General features: G+C 40.6%; 2 protein-coding genes across 2 annotated transcripts; both read right to left on the reverse strand.

The window, feature by feature from the left end:
• Positions 1 to 41: 41 nt before the first annotated feature.
• LOC144212727 (protein phosphatase 1 regulatory subunit 12A) lies at positions 42 to 12,415 on the reverse strand. Its single transcript, XM_077740833.1, has 25 exons — positions 11,980 to 12,415; positions 8,901 to 9,031; positions 8,665 to 8,783; positions 8,058 to 8,214; positions 7,829 to 7,973; positions 7,664 to 7,738; positions 7,467 to 7,546; positions 5,076 to 5,284; positions 4,881 to 4,990; positions 4,602 to 4,796; positions 4,450 to 4,532; positions 4,289 to 4,378; positions 4,093 to 4,194; positions 3,667 to 3,771; positions 3,499 to 3,589; positions 2,896 to 3,033; positions 2,709 to 2,811; positions 2,520 to 2,623; positions 2,365 to 2,424; positions 2,256 to 2,278; positions 2,136 to 2,184; positions 1,948 to 2,052; positions 1,450 to 1,500; positions 1,224 to 1,274; positions 42 to 937 (listed from the first exon to the last, which is right to left on the reverse strand). Exons 1-25 carry the CDS (start codon positions 12,253 to 12,255, stop codon positions 851 to 853), a joined length of 2,739 nt encoding a protein of 912 aa, XP_077596959.1. The 5' UTR covers positions 12,256 to 12,415; the 3' UTR covers positions 42 to 850.
• Positions 12,416 to 13,237: 822 nt separating this feature from the next.
• On the reverse strand, positions 13,238 to 19,171 carry pnpla2 (patatin-like phospholipase domain containing 2). The gene is made up of 9 exons (XM_077740866.1): positions 18,654 to 19,171; positions 17,798 to 18,030; positions 17,499 to 17,564; positions 16,122 to 16,331; positions 15,977 to 16,037; positions 15,393 to 15,596; positions 15,126 to 15,258; positions 14,887 to 15,009; positions 13,238 to 14,434 (listed from the first exon to the last, which is right to left on the reverse strand). Exons 1-9 carry the CDS (start codon positions 18,838 to 18,840, stop codon positions 14,071 to 14,073), a joined length of 1,581 nt encoding a protein of 526 aa, XP_077596992.1. The 5' UTR covers positions 18,841 to 19,171; the 3' UTR covers positions 13,238 to 14,070.
• Between the last annotated feature and the right edge of the window lie 747 nt (positions 19,172 to 19,918).

The raw sequence follows: 19,918 nt of genomic DNA on the forward strand, positions 1-19,918 counted from the left end.
AAGTTAAAGAACGGAGAAAGAATTTCACAATGCTTAAAACCTTACTTTGTACATTTCGAGAGGTGCATCCATTTTAATATATTAGAAAACCAACATGTGAAGAAAGACTACATGGCATTCTACTTCAAAAAGGGTACATTATACTAATATTTATACATATGTAATATACATAGCCATGCTCTCTTGGAAGAGAAGAATTTACAATGACATTTAGGTTTTTAATCAAAGCTTAATAGGCTTCAACTGAACAGCAATTTCCTTCTGCACGTCCGTTATTGCTTGGCAGAGAGTAAAGTGCCATTGACCAAGTTCTGCGGTCTTTTCATTTAAGGGCTTGGAGTGTGTATGTGGTCACAAAAAATAAAAAATAGGGAAGGGATGGTGCACAGGTGTAGAGGTAGGTGGGTTCAAACACTTGTACGAGGTGAGAAAAGAAATCAAACCTGCTTGATTGATAACATGAGTAACAGGACGGCCACTTAATACAAATGTGAATATGTGAAGCAAAAATGTGTTCACAAAAATTAAATACTTAGCGCAAGACCGATTGGCCTTTGTGCATTCAGGGTATGCGCAAGAAAAAAAGAAATGTGCCTCCTGCAATGCACAGCTGTGGTACAACGTGGACGTTTTGGCTTCTAGGGACCGGTCTCTTACGCCAAAACATTTCCTGTGACAAACAGGCCAAACAAGGCACATAAAAGCCACTCCAGATGTTCGAAAGGCCTTACTAGCCAAGTCAACATTCGGCAGCCCCCTACTCTTGCTCTTTGGTTTTGGAGGAGGAGGAGGAGGGGGGGGGGGTGCTGTACTAAGATGAAAGGGCCCCAGCTTTCTCTTTCTCATCCTCTTACTTGGAGAGTTTGCTGATTACACGAATGAGTGCTCCATTCTCATCTTTAAGACGCTGGTTGTCTGCTCTCAGGTCAACGAGAACCTGGTGGCAAAATATCACATTACTTAGTACCCAAATATTCAAGATGGATCTCAAATGCATTTCTTTTGGACTTAAGTTGACCTGCAAAAATGGCTGTTTTCTAACAAAGATATACCTGGGACATCACTCAAGAATTAACCATTTTCTGGTTAAAAAATATTTAAAATTCAATTGTGGTCAATACCCCAAATACAGTGGTCAAAAACCATGCCCACGATGCTGCTGAGCGCCATACACTAAAGCACAGCCAATCAACTGGCAGCATGCAGTGTTGACAAGTGCTCACCTTCAGCTCCTCCTCAAGGTCGGCCATCCGCCGCTCCAGCATCCGCCGTTCCTATAAACGCGTCAGTGGAAAACGGGAGACGTGGAAGTAATGAGAGCTTGTGAAAGTCGAGGGTAAGCGAGTGAGAGCATGTGCTTTGGTGAGATTTCAGACTCAATAGTGAGAGCAAGAAGGAAAGAAAGCCACTGAAACACAACAGGTAACAACATAAATGGGGACACGTTACCTTTCTCTCGAGGTCCAGCAGGGCTGAACAGTCAGTAAAGCGCTCTTGTCTCTGGAACACAACAAAGTCAGAATAGAAATGATTTTTTTAACTAACTGATCTAAATTATGAATTCCAAAAGAACCTCTATCCAAGCAAATTGGCCTTAAGTAGAATGCTTACTTGTGCTTTGTTACATGGTAAACATCACTCGCTTCATGCGAGAGAATTAAAAAACCTGAACATTCATTCATTTTCATACTAAACATTAAAAAAAAGGAGTAAAACCATTAAATTAAAGTAACAGTACCTTGAGCGTTAGGGATTAATTCCTTTTGTGTTAGTTTTCATTGGGGAAAAAATGCTGCATGTTTTGTCAAATCATAATCTATATAGCTAAACCTTGTGATAAGTTTAAAATGTTCCTTTTTTAATTGAAATACCTAACGTTAGTAGTGCCTTTATATAGCCATTGAATGTTGTGACACACTAGCGTGCATGTTTTTTGTGCTTTGGCACCTGTGTGGCTTTTTCTAGGTCCATCCTGGTCTGAGTGACAACCCTCTGTGTATCTTGCAGCTGAGACTGCAGCTGGCTATTTTCTCTGGTCATATCCTCAAAGAGCTGAATTTATGAGAAAAAGGTACAGTCATAAATTGAAGAAATAAAAGACATAGTACCATAACAAACATAAGATGAGTTCTGACCTTCTTGAAATCCTTGCTCTCACCACCCTCATTACAGTGCACACTGGACCTGAGTGGACAAGTCAGAGACTATTGTGGTGCTGACAGGAGGTGGAAACATGTCTAAAGAATGAGTCATACCTGGAAGCCAAGAACTGATCTGACTGTAAACAGAGGAGACAGGTCGACAAATTATGAGAAGCGTTCTTCGGTTAATGGTCTGCGGAGACCGGAGATAAAGTAGACGCACCTGCGGATCCAGCCGACTGCCTGAAAATTCTTCCTCTCCGCTGGGATCATTGTCATCAAGCTTGAGAAGACACGCAGAGTTTTTTTTTTTTTTTAAAAGAAAAGCCCTTCCAGCTGCCGCATTTTTTCTTCTATTCTAATGAAATCAAATTATACCTCTCCGCTTCTCTGAGCCTTCCTCCTGGCTCGAGCTTGTCTCTTCTCCCTGCGCTCTTGGGCCCATCGCTCAGTCTCGCTCTCCCCAGCGCTGGCCTCATTTGCTGGAAAATAGCCAGCTGTTTAACAGAAGTACTTCAACAGCTAGCCGAGTCGTGTAGTTAAGGCAAGACGGGAGGAAACGTCCACCTCTTCTGTCGGCGGTCTGAGATCGTGTTGTGCCGGCGGGCTGCGTGAGACCCAGCAGGTCAGACTTCTGTAGACTGGCTATCCGAGACCTCCAGCTCACTTCCTGCAGACCAGTGTCCATGTCTTTTTGGGGTCATGACATTAAAAGCAGCATTTAACGCTGGCCTACAACAAAAAGCCAGCTCACCCCTTCCTCTCCCCTCTTAGACTTTGCTTCTTTCTCTTTTTCCTTTTCATCCTCATCCTTCTTTTCTCTCCCTTTGTTGTCCTGCTTCAAGGTCTTCATTGTCTTTTCAGCTTCTTGCAGATCTGTCAGCGTCACCCCCTTTAAAATCACAGGAACATTTGCATAATACTTTAAAAGGAAAAGGCAAGCGCTGGTGTAAGTGACCTATTAGGACTACCAATAGGCTCTTCAAGAAATTTAATATACAAATCACACATTTCTCGGAACTATAATAACGGAGGAAATTATAGTTAAACAAGGATAATGACACCATTTGCGAGCGCATTAAATCACACGCTGATGCAGGCCATTAACTGCAATTACCATAATGGGCGGGCAATGCGTAACGAGTAGGCAGAACATTCTGAGATACTCCCATTAGGTAAAATAGTGCCAGCATTCAAAATTGGCATCAAAAATTAGCTTAAAGTTATTATTATGGGAAAAATTAAATTCAGTGTCAAGATTCATTCCATGGGGATGCACTAAATCTAGGTTTTGTCATGTGCTTTAAAGCTGGGGTCGCTGTCATACACATTGCTTATGACATATGCTGTTACATACCTGAGTGGATCGACGAGACTGACGTGCGTGCCGTGAGCGAGCTTTCCTCTGAGCCTCTGCCTCCTCATCACGAACTGGTGTCAAGTAGGACCTCCATAAAGTAAAAGTCATCTTTATCAACAATGTAGCGGCAAGGAGGTTGTCCCGCAGACTTTTGTGTCGACTTACTTGCGGCGCTGCTTGGTCTCAGATTCTGAGCCAGTTGTGCTTTGAGGATTGGTGTTGTTGTCCAATGGCGACTGGTCTTTTTTCTCTGTCTGTTCCTGAGGAAATCTAAAATATATATATATATATATACATATATACACTGTTGGAATTGGAGGAACTCTGGCAATCCACTTAAACTGAGAGAGCTGCCAATGTTTGGACATCTATCACTGTCAATGGCAGCCAATGAGTCCAGGTCCAAAAACAATGAAAAATTGCAATCTGTATATTATCTATTTGTAAAGTTTTGGTATTTTAAAATACATGAGGTCATTTTGTACACTATAACACTACACTCAACCTAATGAAGTTCTATTGTTATAGTCTAAAATGTATTGGGATAGCTTTATTCTAGCCAATGGCAGTTTTGAATGAATCAATACAAACCTTTGTGCCAAAGCACTGTTTAGGCGACCTAGTCCAGATGTGCTTGTTCCTGTGCTACCTGAGTTCACACTGGCTTCATCCAGTCTCCTTCCATAAGATGAGCTTTAAATAAAACAACAAAATGCAAGAAGCTGAAAAAGACCAAAAACAAACAAAAACGGCACAAATAAATAAGAGCCAGGCGTCTCTAACTGACCTGCGGGGCAAAGATGGGTTGGAGATAGTGAAGTCATTCCCTGATTGGCTATGAAGCCGACGAGTGTAGGACGAACTACGGCTCAGCCAACTGACAAGGTGAACAAGGAAACAAAAGTGGTGAGGGGTCAGCAGTGGTAAAGTGTGAAGGAGGAGGTCCACCTGTTGGAGTTGTCAGGGCTACTGTCTGGAATACTGACGAGTCTCCTTGTTGAGATAGGAGGTACTCTGGCAAGTCTTGGCTCCTACGAAGAAGAGATGGTTTCCAAAATAAGAACACTGTGCATGGAAAAAATACATTGTCCATTTTGTACCTTGGGGTCTGTGCCAGAGCTAAGCCGGGGACTTGAAGCTGAGCGGGTCATCCCGAGGCCAGACTCTAGAGACTTGTTCTGGTCTGGGGCGGAGTCAGAGAGTCCAGCGGAGCCAAGAGTCACCGAGCTTCCTGCTTTCCTCAACGACGTTCTCCATGAACCAGGAGCCTCGGTGGCAGCGGGTTTGCCTGGTTCCTGTTGATCAGGAGATAGGATTGTTCTGTGGGTATTTTTGTCTGGCAGCCAAGAAATGTTCACAAAAATGCTTGCTCATTTGACCTTTTTGACTTGATTTGCATTGGTGCCAGCTGGCATGGAGGTAGGAACGAGGCTGCTGGTGTTGCGTTTGTTGTTCAAATTGTTGATGATCTCTCGGTTTTTTGCCTTCTCTGCAGACATTAAATGAATCGCATGTCATTCTATAAAAGTCCATTTTTTAAATGCCACTTATCAGTAAGAGGCTGTTGCTCTCACCAGACTCAGCATCACTCTCCGATTCGCTGTCATCCTCCGAGCTGGAGCTGCTGGAGGCTTTGGGCTGATTTTGCGAGGGCGGAGGCCGTGAAGTCTGGCCTTCTTCTTCCTCGTCCTCCACGGGGCTGCTTTGCAGGGCAGGTGGCGGGTGCTTCTCCCGCTCATGAAGGCAGATTTTTTCCTTACTGCTCATGCGCGAGATCGAAGTCCTGAAAGTGAGCAGAAACAACACGGGTGCCATAAAGAACCATGATCACATTTCAGTGGGGCAATAATATGTTAATATTTATTAACCACCGACTACATTCTGGGACCACTTCATTGTTAATAGCTTGTTCTTTAAAAAAAAAGTTAAAAATATCGAGGAATAGTTTAGTAATTGTTGTCACTTATTTCTTCAATTAAAATTAATGAATCCACCCAGATGGAAAAAAGACTTTCAGATAAAAATAAATCTAAATTGAGTTTCAGAAAATGAGTACATTGGTGAAAAGTTTGACATTGAAAACTCATGATGTCACACCCTAATCAGCTAATTAACTAAGGTCTGTTGCCTTTCAACCTGGGTCAACATGATACATAAAGTTGATAGTTCCCGACTGACAAACAATATGCAGATGCTGCTTTTTATTTTTTTTAACTGTATTTTAGTTTCCATGCATAATTCAGTGTAGTCATTATGCATTTGATCATGTGCTTAGATTTGTTTTCTTTTATTCCTGCAAAAAGGGTCAAGTAAGGCGTTTATTTAGCTCTTTGGTCATTTTCTATGGTTTTGGTAATTTTCCTAAACCGGATTGAGCAAGACAGTTGTAAGGAAAAAAATTAATTTCAGCAGACAGTGTTGAGAAATCTACACCTCAAATCTAAACCAGTCTCTCACTTTATACAAACACTGCAACAAACAACCAAGTGTTGAATTGATGCAACATAAAAATGGACTTAAATAGGCAACAATATTTTGGTGGACACAATGTTATTGACTTGAAAAGGCCTGTACAACAAAGCGAGTGGAACCTGTTCATGAGATATTCAGCTGACTCAACCAAACCACACAACCAGTGTAAAGCACACTAACAGCTGTGGTTAACATTGGGAAGAGTCTTCACAGCTTTGTTTGAACATTCACATGAAATATGCGATGATAAATACAGGAAAATCAGGTGCAACATACTACACCCACCCACCCATTGTGGAATTTTTTTCTAAAAACATTTGAAACACCAACAAACTTAATACTGTATAGTGGGTAAATGGCTAAGTTTACAAACTGCGTGTTTAAACTAAACAAAAAATATCAAAGCTCTTTAGAGAGCGAAACACATCGCTTTACTAATCGCATAAAACCATTGTTTGTCATATGAGACAGTTTGCATAACAGGAAGGAAAATTTTAATTTATCAGCTATCTATCATTTATCAGCTCCTGGTATTTAATATTCTTCACTGTTAATTAAATATGCTAAAACCAATTTAATGCAGGTCAACCTTTTGTTTCCCCTTCCTGGCATTAATCCTTTGTAACGTCCAATGTGGGTCATCTTTAATTACGTTAATAACAGCAAACAGACACAAAGACAGGCTAGACTTTTGAACCCCAAAATCACAATGGAAATGTGGTTTCAGAACAATTTGGTTTACGGTGAATACAAGAATAAAAAAAATATTACATAAGTTCTTTGTTCGTTAGCCTGGAGTAATTTCAATTCCATTTGAGGTCACGGTTTGAGCTATTTTTTGTGCACTAACGTTAGCTTTAAGGGTGTTTCCAAATAAAGTAAGATGTGCTTTTTAATACCCAAAAACACTTCCTTCCTCAACAACAATGGGAGTGCCTACTATTAAGGCTGTTTTTGATGCTTTATGGTCTCTGTTTATTCTGCAAATCCTGTTCCCTTCTTGCATTTTAAAGTGCTTCTTACATTCACAGGACTAAACAGATTCCACAATGCAGCGTGAAATTCATGTGGCATTGTGGGATGTGGTAGTTATTTTTAGCTAGAGCCCCATGTTGAATATAAACTGTCATTTATGCAAAAAAAGCAAAGACCTTGCACAGCAACTATGTTATTTAGTCATAACTTGTGTTTAAATAAATCCTTATAATTGTACAAAATACAGACAAGCTCAGATATAATAAGGTAAACTACATTGCTCCACGATTGGATATATTGAATATCCATTTATCTAAATAGGGAACTTTGTTTATTTCAGTTTTGGGTACGCCGACAGGTTTTGTGGGATATATTAAATACTTAACAAGAGGAATATTATAAATGTTCAAAACTGCAACCCAATTGTAGCATTGAGTTAATTATGGGTAAATGCAAAATATTTCAAATAATTTGTGCACAAAAGGCACAACAAGAAGCCAAAAGACAATGGCACTGACCGTCGTGTGCGCACTGGTACTGTGGAGATTTGCAGGTTGGTCTCGATGACAGGAGTCTGTTTCTCTTTTTCGGTGCGTAACTGAAGTGGAATATAAACATTCATAAACACAGAGGACATTCAGTGCTCTGGCGTTATCAGTCATATCAGGTTCATCTGCCAGAATAAGACTTGTCGCCTGCGTTCGGGCACACTTACAGCATTCTGTTTTTTCTGCAGCTCCCCTAGTATGTCCACGAGGTTCTCATCTGCAACATCCGAAGGTGTTTGGCCCTACAAGGAAATTCACAGTGCAGCTAATTAAATGGCTTCCATTCCCATCCCGCCGCTCATGGCGAGGATGCTTGTTTGTTAGCAACTCACCACATTGTTGACGGCCCTCATATCGCACATGTGGTCGGCCAAAAGGGTGCACACCTCCTCCTGTCCCCAGTGAGCTGCCGCGTGCAGGGGTGACCAACCGTCGACGTCCTGGCTGTCTAAATCCACACCGCATTGTAACAGCACTCTGGTAAAAAATGACGACAAAGACCAAATGTAAAACTCGAAGGGGCCGGTAATAAGGTTTTGATCCACGCAGACAAATTCTCACTTTAAAACTTCGATGTATCCTTTGGCTGCTGCTACATGCAGAGCTGTTGCTTTTGTGTTTGGGTGGGGTGTCAGAGTGCCACCACCTTCTTGCATTGCTTTGGCATCCTGAATCATGATCCTCTCCTCCTCCTTTCGGGCCTGGTCCACATCAATTCCTGCAACGTGAACATGGACATATGCGTTTAAGAAAAGACTGAAACAATCTACAATGTAGTGCAATTATGAAATAGTTTCACTTACTTAAGTTTTTGGTTTTGGCAAATGTGCATGCAGAGGTAGTTTTTTTTTTAAAACTCTGGTTATTATGGTTCCCAGAGGGAGGATTGTGTTTACACATTGTTGTATTTAATGTTAACCCAGCTTACTCAACACAAAACCAATCCAATTCTTCAAGTGATAATATGGTCAGATTTATAAATGCATGTTTTCAAGTGATTTTTTAAGATAAAACCACTGAGATAAAAGATCCATTTGTCACATTTTACAGGGGAGTTCCAGCTAACATTTGGCATCAGGGCTTGGGCACAGTCAATAATTTTTGTGATTGTCTGCTCTAATCATAAGTCTGGCTTCACGTCATTCTAAATATACCATTTGGACATCACCTTGCTTTTTGATTTCAGCCTTTAATAGTCTCTCCATGGGGTCCTCTGTGGCTACGTCCAGAGGTAGTTGCCCTTCGCTGTTTACTCCTCCAACGAGGGCTCCGTGCTCTATCAAGTACCTTTTAAAAAATAAGTATGACACAAACAAGTCAACTATTTGTGAAACTCGCCAAAGCTAATTGCCTATAAAAGGAATCAAGCCTGACGCGTCGAGAATTATTGTCTCCATGACTCACTTGGCGATCTGGATGAAGCCGCAAGACGCCGCGGCGTGCAGAGGGGTCCAACCCTCATTGTCGCCCGTGTTGACGTTGCTCCCACTCTCCACCAAAAACTGAACCATTTCTGCGTTCTCATCGATGCAGGCCTGACGGAGGAACACAAACCCACAGTGCATTTGTTAGAGACAGTGCATTCCTTGGGGGACATTTTGGTTTGTTTTTAGAAGAACCTTCATTAAGCACAGCTATAAGAAACATCTTACATAGATAGCACAAACAATTAGTGTCTGTTGATTTGTTGTGTCTACATCCTGCTTAGTAGACTGCTAAAAGCCCTCCAGTATGTTTGAAAATATGCATGTCGCCTGAGTGAAAGCACATATCCACTGTCATTGTTTTTCCTAAGGACATCAGTATAGAGAACATCATACCATGAAATAATGATCTGTTGTGGTCATTGTCATTTGTACTTGTTATTGGGAAGCCAGCTGAGGCAATCAATTGTAACTGTTGCTTGTAAAAGTAACAATTCTGATTCATAAAACTGTCCTCAAGTTTCAATTTGCTTGATTAGAATGAATTGCCCCAACATCTGTGAAATGACTGATGCGATTCTTGATGCCACGTAACATTCCGTCAACATTTTTTAAAAAATGGAGTCATGTAACAATGGCGACAATCCATCCAGTCTGGCCTCAGCGATTGGCAGACTAGGGTTTTAGTTGACTCCATGTGTTGTCAGAACTCAAAGCATGAGGCAAGAACCCAACATGTGTTTAGATCATTGTCCCCTATGACCCAGTGTTTTTGTCATAATGAGGAGTGCTGTAGTATACAAATTTCCATATTTGAATTAACATTAACTTAATTATTGCTTGCACAATCTATTTCTGCCCCCAAAAACCTCACTGTGACGGATTTACCAATCTAACAAACCTACTAATAAAACTGGACTTAACTTCAAAACTGAACACAAAACCTGACACAAAGGAAAGTGCTTTTGTGAGAAATCGTCAAGAATTTTCATTTGTCTTAAAACTAGGTTCCAGGTCCAAGCCAGGAAATAGAAAACAAAATATAGTAATTCTCTATGAAATACAACCAGCTGCTCAACCACATGATTATTGAATTTTTTTTAGTGTAAATGAAAAATTAAAATGCCCTAAAGAATATTTTATTCGTACATAAATGCCTTAATTCTATACTGAGTATTTTCTTTTGTCTCTTCTGCATTAATGTTTGGAGCATAACCCTGACGATAAACTGGCTTTTACTGGATGGCAGAGATCCAGCAAGGCAACATATTCTTGTTTGTTTTTTGTCCTCCTTTAATAACCACAGAACATTGTGTTTCGTTACTAATAGTACTACTTTTTACGTCTGAAACCGGCTAAAAAAACTGAGCCTCTGAATCACTCTTGTGGTCGAGAATCTCTGGTCTATAGTACAACATAAGCACTGTTGCTCTTTAACAGCGTCTCACAACAGGCACACTGAATCTTGTCCATCTTAAGCCACCTAAGAGGCTTTACTTTTGAGCTAAATCACAAAGCCGTTGCAGGTCTCTGTCTTCATTTATATTTCCAATCAAGCCTGCCAGTGTGGGGTATTGAATAAAAGACCCCGAGATGAGGCCGGCGAGTGAGTAATCAGGCTGGATGAATGAACACTTGTGGCAACTCTTGTATGTTACGAGGGGGGCAATGCATGGGCTCCCAGCAGACTCCTTGCCTGGCTCTTCAAGTGACTCATTGTGGAACGCGCCTTTGACAACAGCAGCTCCTGCTGTTGGAGAAAAGTTTTCCATTTCCTCATCGTGAACTCTCTAAAGTCCCCTCCATGGGGAATTGGTGAGAAGGCGGAGGAGGGGTGGCAGAGGCAAGAAAAATGGCGGAGAAGACATAAAGGTCTTTGGATGGAGGGGATGGAAAGTTTGGAGTGCGCCAACTATATTTAATACCGGTCGCTCGGCAACTGATGAGCAACACGGAGAAAGGGATGGAATAGAACGGAGGGACCACACTGGGTGAGGCGTGTGACTCAACCAAAAAGGGGCACGTTTGCAGAATATTGTTGGCACACAGCATCTCCACCATACAAGTCAAACAGGAGGTGGGAACACCACTTATGCATCTGAGCATGACATCATTGGGAGCAAACAGGCCAGCAAATGTGGGCCAGAACTATTTTTCTTTTGGTAGAGCGTGCAGGCACTTTAATAGCAATTTTACAGCTAAATTCATCCTGGTGTGGAGACTTAAGAAGTTGAACGGTGTGTTTATGACATGATGCATGGTCGTAAAAGGGGAAACTGAGGAAGGCTGGGGACTTTTGTGACAGTGAGCACTTCCAGAATGCAAGAGAGAACAAATGACGAGGTAACATGTGTGTTTTGAATTAAATTTCTCACGTTGCTCAAAGTAAACAATCGCTGTTCAGGACCACTGAAAGCCATGGACATCTAATCCTAGCAGTTCAAATGGAGTAGACGCCCATCACCATCAATGGATAAAGGAATCGAGACAGAATCCGATTCCAAAATTGAGCACGATGTTGTTCATTTTTACTTAAAAGTTCTTCCAACAAAACAAAAAAAAACTTTGACGGTCATAATTTCATTGATGTACAGTGACAGGAGGAAGAATTAAAAAGGCAGAAAGTTCATAGATGACTCAATCAAATACTTTTTCTTACATGCAGGTTTTAGTGCTGACACATGAGACTTCCCTATTGTAAAATATCTACTCAATCGCACTGCAATATACTTAAAAAAATGATTTTTCCCAGTTGATGGGGAGAAAAAACTTCAACTTCTCTCCTCCAAAAAGTGCAGGAATCCCTCTTATTTTCTATAAATGTATCATTGAAGGCGTCACTGTGTGACAAAGTGCTCAAACTCGGCATTTATGGCGCTGTTAATGAAGAGACTTTTTGTTAACCCAACCCAAAAGTGATGGGGCGCAACTTTTAGGGCGACTGACGACTAACGGTGATGTTTCGATTAGCTGTATGCACAAAATTCCCGGGAAAAAACGGGTGATCAAAATCCTCATGAAATCTACTCGGAAAAAGTTTCGATGAGGACTAGACCGACCTGATGGAGCGCTGTCAGCCCGTCTACGTTGGCGTGGTTGATGTCAGCTCCCTGTCGGAGAAGCCCCGCCACCTCCTCCCGGTCCCCGGCGGAGCAAGCGGCCATAAACACGGCTCCCTGGGCAAATCGGACCCTCGCCCGCCGAGTCCCTGCACCGTTGGCGGAGCCTCGTGCTTCCGAGTCCGTCTGATCCGTTTCCGAGCCCAGCCAGCGTTGCAGTTGATCCTGTCGTCGCTGTTTGGCAGCTTCGGACCGGGACTGGTCAGTGGCCGCCATCTTCCCTCGTCTGTCCCGGACCGAATCAGCTCATGGTGCGGGAGAGGTTGCCTGGATGGGCTTGGATCGGTAGGCTCTCCCGTGGGGTGCGCCCCCTAGTGGAGAAAAACTTCAAATAAAACTGTTGAACTTGACTACAAATTTATGTGCGGAGAAAGCGCTGCATTCACGTCTCCTCGGAAATCAGACTGTTAGACTTTTGGCCACTGCATCACTGTATGATGAATAACATCTTTTTAGTTATGAAAAAGAGGGGCAAAAGATCATATTTTCTCTCTCTAATAAGTTGCGCGTTAACAAACTACATACTTATATTCAATTTCATGTTGAGCAGGATGTTCCACCAATTAAAATGCATCCCGTTAAAAGTATACCTTGTCTAGTATTGTATAATTCTCAAGATCTGAAATTTTGATGTATTTAATTTGACTGCCATGAGTCAAACTAGTTACATTATTTGGGACCTATATACTTTATCGACAAATGTTTCTTGGCACTGTATTTGCAAAAAAAAAACCCGAATAAATTCAAGACCACGCTAGTAAGCAATTTCAATTAATTCAATTTATATCAGAGAATTTAAGATGATCTCTTTTACATAATCATATTATTTAGCCAATCATACCTAATTAGAATTAAATGTGTTTTTCCCTCTGAACCAAAATCCCATTTATCAAATGAACTAAGGCTACCCCTGGACTGTTTCATCTAGAATTAAGGCAGCATCAGCATGTTCACAATGACAAACCCCTCAACTTATCAGTGACTCTTTGTTTAACCACTTATACAAGAAAGCACAACAAGATAAGCGTGTGAGGACAATTACGTAATGATCAATTTGTGGAAGTGTCTCACATGTTGACATTGATTAACGGCTGATCAATGGAACAAACCAAATGTAATTGTTCTCCAATTCGTAAACAAGTTTCATGTCAAAACACAGTTTCCCTAGATAATGTGGGCATTCACAGAACTTAGTCACTGCAGTTGTTTATGGTAAACAACACCAGTTTATTCATTGGTCACAAAATATTTCCCCATCGGTTAAATCACACATTGATTGCACTTGTAAATAATACAATGCGACTTTAAGGCATTAGAGGTTCAGTCACAAAGATGCAATTTCTCACATTGCAAAGTAGGGCTCCAAGACATTATATGTAGCTTATATATTACAAGATGATTCTTTGGTAAACATAAAATTAGTTAAAAATAAACAACAATCAGAAAATAAACTCATAGTATAACATAGACTGAAATAAACTATTTTTTTGAAAAAAATCTAAAAGCTGTACATGGTTGTATTGCAAGTAGACCAGGATTGTGGAGAAAATGTGTCTAGTAAACAAAGGATAAAGAATACTGTGTATTGAACCGACTTTGCTACATTGACGGTTATGTGAAAAGTATAGGAGAAACTTTCAGTGATAGGCAAGGCGATAGCCTCACCGTTACCTTCATACAGTCTCAAAATGCACATAATACTGTATAGCAAGGGTCCAGTCCTATAGATCTCATACATAGGGCCAAAACGCCAACCCTAACCGATGCTTAAGTACAGGTCCAACCACATTCCAGGAAAACATAAACACTAACTTTCTCCAGCCACAGCACTTCAAACGAGTACATTTGTGTTAACAAAATCTTAAAAATCAAGTTTGCACATGACTGTACAAAGACAACCCTGGACCTTGCAAGGTAGCCTAAGGGTTTACTTGAAATGTAGACATGTATGCATGGTAAATTATTACCATTTAGAAATATCCTATTAAATATCCAGCGGGGAAAATAATTACCCGCTTTTAGAACAGATATTTAAACCTGATAGTAATTGTTTTGTTGTGCACCTGGATTTAAAAGTGAGGAGTCTGAATTAAAGTGCAGCATGCCACCTTTGGAGTCGTTAATATCGGTATCTGTGTCTGTTGGAAAACTTTCTACAGGATGGAATGAAGCAGTACTTTTGTCCACTGAAACCTGCTCTGTATTGAAGGATCCTTTCAGATCCATGTTGACGCTAAATGAACCGGACAGAAGCTGCTTCTTGTACTGGTCAAGACGTGTGAAGATGTCTTGTACTGAAAGAGTGCTGCTACCCACCCAAGTGGCATATAGACTGGTGGAACGGATCTGCGACGGCAGGGATTGGTAGTGGTGAAGCTCCAATTGACAGGAAAATCTAATGAACATATTAGCAGTATAAGGAGAGGTGTTTTCAACTTTTCATTCAACATGACACAAGAAATGCAATCATTCGTGTATGAAGCAAAACTGCAAAAATGGAAGTCCTTCATTACCCTCTAATGAGAGTAATGAAGGGCTTTCGTTTTTTTCCTTTATGCTTGTAACCAATGAGTACACCAATTGGCTCCCATTGATGGTGGTAGATGAACCTGAGCTGCCCTAAAAATGTAATTAACCACAGAATAACTTTGTCATATTTACACATAGAACACTGAAACTGAACAACTTGTCTACTGTTATAACTGCTGTAAAGATTTTTTTGAAATATATATGTCCAGTCCATTTTGAGTGGGAGGAGTGTTGGCAATCATACAAAAGTATGATTTAAGATACTTTTGTTATAGGAATGCATAAACATGAGCAATATGTGATGAAAAGAACACTTACCGGGCAGAAACTTGTTGCGTGATGCTATTCGAGGCCTGCCGCAAAACATGCTGGACAACTTTGGTCAACTGCTCATGAATCCACCCAACATCTTCCTGCACATCTGGCAACCACTCTAAAAGTCTAAACATAACATCAGAATTCAATCATCATGCAACACATAAATATGTAACAGGAGAAAACACAAGCATCTCTAATGTCTTTTCAAGAATGCCAAATGTGATTAAATGTGCCAGTACCTAAGACTCAAAGACAAAGCAGACTCGAGAGGCAGAGTGTAGGGGAGCATCATGGCAGATGCCATCCTGAAAGGAAGCAGGTTGCTAAGCGACTGCACCAGGCTCCTTCTCTCTGTGCACGCCTCAATTAGGGCTGCAGGGGGAGGCAAAGAAGCACACATCACCAACAGTTCAATACTTCCCGTAGTTGATAGAGCTGTTTCAACAGCATATAATTTAACTGTCCAGAAATCGCTAAGATTACATAGTGATTCAGTCTCATGTCACCTTTGTGTAAAATCGGGGGAAGGCGTGCAATGATGTGCTCCTCGCTCAAGGGATGAACAGTTAATGCTCCATCGACCATCCGCATCATTTCTTCTTCTCTAACGGCTTTGGCTTCGGTGTGAACAGGGTCAACTTGATTGTCCTGCTCTTCTCTGTTAGCCAGCAGGACTCTGTCTATGTGCAGGTCACTGAAGTTGAGCAATCCTGAGTAGAAATACAATTTGCCAGTGTTTTCATTCGAATTATTGGTCAAAAGAAGGCTTTCATAGTGTGTAACATACTTTAATGAATCGCAGCCCCCTTCGAAATTGCCATGCTTTTTTCTGTGTGCTTTACAAATTTCAAAAAACTCATATATGCTCCAAAAATGGGGAAAATGATCGTAATTTGATCATTTCCTTATTGTTTTCAATTATTTTTTAAACATAAAGCATGATAGCGGCCAGCCATCCTTGGTAAATTGGGTCAGTTGTGTAACGCCTTAAGTGAAAGCAGCCAGTCTTTATATAATAACATATAAATAAACATTTGACTTCCAAGATAAGTGAAGATGGTTAGAAAAACAAAAAAATGTTAAGTCCTACCATTTTTCTTGAGGAAGTCCAGTGCATCATTATATCCCTGTTTACACATGGCTTTCATAACCTAGACACAACAAAAATCATTAGGTTCACTGAAGGTCGTAGAATTTGTAAATAGATTAGGCAAGGCAACTTGAAATGACCTCACCATTGGATCCGGTGGGAAAAGTGCCCTGGAAATTCTGTAAAGGTTTGTGAGCGTGAACTGAATGCTGGTGTTGGTAAAGCGGAGCTCATGTATGTTGGTGGAGGTGTCACGTGGGCAAATGTCACTCTCGCCAGAGAACGGCGACACAGTGATGGTGTTTTTGAGCTCGTATTGGGGCAAGTTGTCAGAGATTCCCCCATCTACGTATCGCTGCATGAAAGAAAAACACAAAAAGAAAATTTAACTTTAGGGTACAGTTAACAGGGGACTCACATTCACAGCGTAACACGCATAGCCAAGACTCCTAAGAGAGTAAGAGACTAAGAGATAGACCGACTAACCACTTGGGAACTGCAGCCTTCAACACCTTTATCTGTTTTTTTCTTGTCCACGATATCATGTTTTTGTTTTGAGATAAGGCAGGATTAAACTCACTTGAATGCCTCAATGTTGATAGATCATCTCTTAGGAAAGAGACATTGTTGTCTCTTTAATTTTCAGCCTGCCTCATTCAAAGTTCAGGGATTTTTTTGTTCACTTAAGACAAGCAATCTATTTACTTTGAGTGATATACTGAAAGGGCTAAGGTAGTTGGGTTCAAAAGGACATGGAGTATATTACCTTTTAAGTCAGCAGTTTGGCATAACATCTAGTAACTAACCTCCCTTGATGCAAATACATATATTTTCACATTACTGACTGGCATAGCTTTAGTTAATAGATGAACCTAATTGGTTTTATTTATTCCCAATTCTTTGAATATTTAGTGTTTTTACTTTTTAAACAAGCCATATTTGTTAGCTGATGCCTGGGAAAATATCAGTCTTCATTACACAGAGAGTAAGAGAGGACAAGATGGCCCAAAAAACTCTCATAACTGGCAATTCCGTTCTAAAATGTTGCTCACACAACATGCGAGCTTGCCAAAAAACATCACATAGGCCACTGAGGGAGTGTGCTTTGAGTAGATTTTGCAGAAAGACATTTCCTAGAAGACTGAACTGCAAAAATTCACATTTGCACACACTATTATGAAACAAGATCCACAAATATTGCTTCAATACGTGCTTACCCGGTCACAAAAACATATTTGGTCATGGCAGGTTTTATTGCTAAAGATAACAAAAGAATGAAATGAATGTGAAATGAATGGTAATGTTATAGGTCATTAAGTTAAGAAGACTGTTGGGTATTGTTTTCTAAATAGGATGACTAAATCAGGGAATGTACTAATTAAATATTATTCAGTGTATTCTGCTTTTAATTGAACTATTGGAATGAGGGGACATTCATATATGAAAATCTACAATGATGCATCAGTGTGATGATTTTTATTGGTATTATCATTATTGACAAATATAAATAATTGTTACTCACCACTCCTTGCAGTGTGGGGGGAATAATGCCGCAATACACTGGGATATAGGCACTGCAAACACATGCCTGTTAAAAGAAATGAAAAAGAAACTTATTACTGTGCTACAAAAATATTACAATATAATTATCCTTCATTCTCATTGGCTGCCAAGGTGAGCAATTGACATTCATTTATTTACAGTATTTCCAATGCATCGATGACGGTGCGGTTAGTTCAAGTAAATTGGATTTTTTTTTCATTTCAATGGCAGCGAATGAGTAAAATATGAAGAGCGCAAAGGTCTTATTAACTGTCACACCTGCACAATCTCTTCTTTATTGTTGAAGTGTGATACAAGCACATTTTCTCCATCTGTCACTCTGGTCAGAGAGATTCCTAGCCTCCCGTTGGCAAGTTGGTGTGAGTCAGCGGGCAGAGTACGCTGTAACATGAAGCGCACTATCTTCACCAGATTGAAGGAAGGATGCATGGGACCGAGGAAGCGCTTTCGGGCTTCCTTGGAGACCTCAATGATACTGGCCCCAGCCTCTCCTGTATATGTAACACAACAAGAATTGACATAGATTAAAATGATGTAACTGCAAAACAACTTTCCCGGTCAAATTTGGAAATCTGAACTCAACACAATATTTGCCATTATGAGTGCCAACAACAAGTCTCTGAATTCTATTGACAACATAGTTACGCTGTTGCTATTTACTGGGTATCAATAAAACCTATTGCTCGGGAGCCATATGTGGCTCTTTCGATGGGTGCATATGGCTCTCGCTAATCTGTGAGGTAAAATATGGAAACCGCTGGTTACCGAACATACCAATAGAAACGTCACGTCGGCACTGTGGTATTGACAATACCCCTAGCACCGCATTAATCATCTCATCTCATTTTCTGAACCGCTTTATTCTCATTAGGGTGGTGAAAATATGAATTGTTTATGGCTCTCTCTCTGTCAAAAAGGCTGCAGTAGAATAATGAAAAATAAAAATGATTAATTGATGGCACTAGAGGTAGTATCAACGCCACAGTGCCGATGTGACGCTCCTCTTGGTGCACATTAGTCCTCTTAGTGGGAAGCTATAAGCACCGATCAAGAGCCACATATGGCTCTCGAGCCATAGGTACCCTCGCCCTGCTTTATAAATCGAAAGACGTACCTAGACACACGCCGGTGACCAAGGCGGTGGCAGTGAGGGCTCCGGCTGACGCTCCGTAAATGTGTTTGGCGTTGTGTACCAGGTACGGAGCCCTCTCCAGCAGGCAGCTGGCAACGCCGACATGGTAGATGCCCAAGAAGCCACAACCTGCGAAGGAGATGTTCCATGACGAGTCTAAGGGGAACATATCTGCGTTGACAAGCGGGTCGAAGGTCGTCGGCCGGGCTCGCCGGCAAGAACTAAATGTTCCTTCTCCGATTTGATGAGCTACGTAAATGCAATAAAATTTTGGAAAAGCACTGCTGTCAAGTCGGAATATCGCTCGTATTTTCTACACTGCCTGTTTGCATTCTTTAATTTGGTGGCTTTATAAGCTCTTCCGCTAGCACGATGGTTAACCTTTGTCCCAAAAAGATGAGAAAATCACATGTTGAGGAAAAATAAATGAATCGTAAACGAGTACGACAGAAATAAGATTTACTTAAGAGTTACTGCGACACGGTGGTTTACCCTTGATTTCAGATTTCGGATCTGTTTATGCTTTTATGCACGAGGAGGCGGGACTTAAGTGACTTTTGTGTCCATTCACAATTTAGAAGCCAAAACTGTGTGACCAATCAAAATTGACCTCTTATCCTTGTGGCCAATTACAAGCCGCCGTGCTCTCACTTTAGTAAACGTATTCGTGATTGGGACTATACTTCTGCTACATACAAACAAAGTCACGTGGAGAGCGAATAAAGTTTTTGTGTGCTAACTATTTGGGGAGTTATTGGTATTTTCATTATTCACAATAGCACAAAAATTACTACATCTTTAACATTGGATAGAATTTGGTGGGTGTAGTTATTTTGTAATTTGCTTTTCACTTAGTAGTGTTTCAATTACAAGGTTATTTTTTTTCGTGTGGGGTTTCTCAACCATAATCAAATGAAGCCACCAGTTTTAAGAGTTTTCTTCAACAAATGATATCAGATGTTAAATTTATAAATGCTTTAATACTAATATTCTATTAAAAATATTATTTCTGTTGGTTAACAAACAAAAAAACTGTTTGTCTGCATTGTGTATCTAGGTCAGGTTCATTGATCACGAATTTCTGCACACAAATTATATGCTAAATATTACTAATCAATTATTACAGAGTGTTGAAAAATTAGTAGTTGTACTTATTAAGTAGTAGTGAGTGTGTCACATCAGATCTCAGCCTACACAGAAATTACTGAGCTGTCTCTGTGTGAAATCTAGGTCTCAACACCCAGTTC

Source organism: Stigmatopora nigra, chromosome 2, assembly GCF_051989575.1.
Source record: "Stigmatopora nigra isolate UIUO_SnigA chromosome 2, RoL_Snig_1.1, whole genome shotgun sequence".
NCBI lineage: Eukaryota > Metazoa > Chordata > Actinopteri > Syngnathiformes > Syngnathidae > Stigmatopora > Stigmatopora nigra.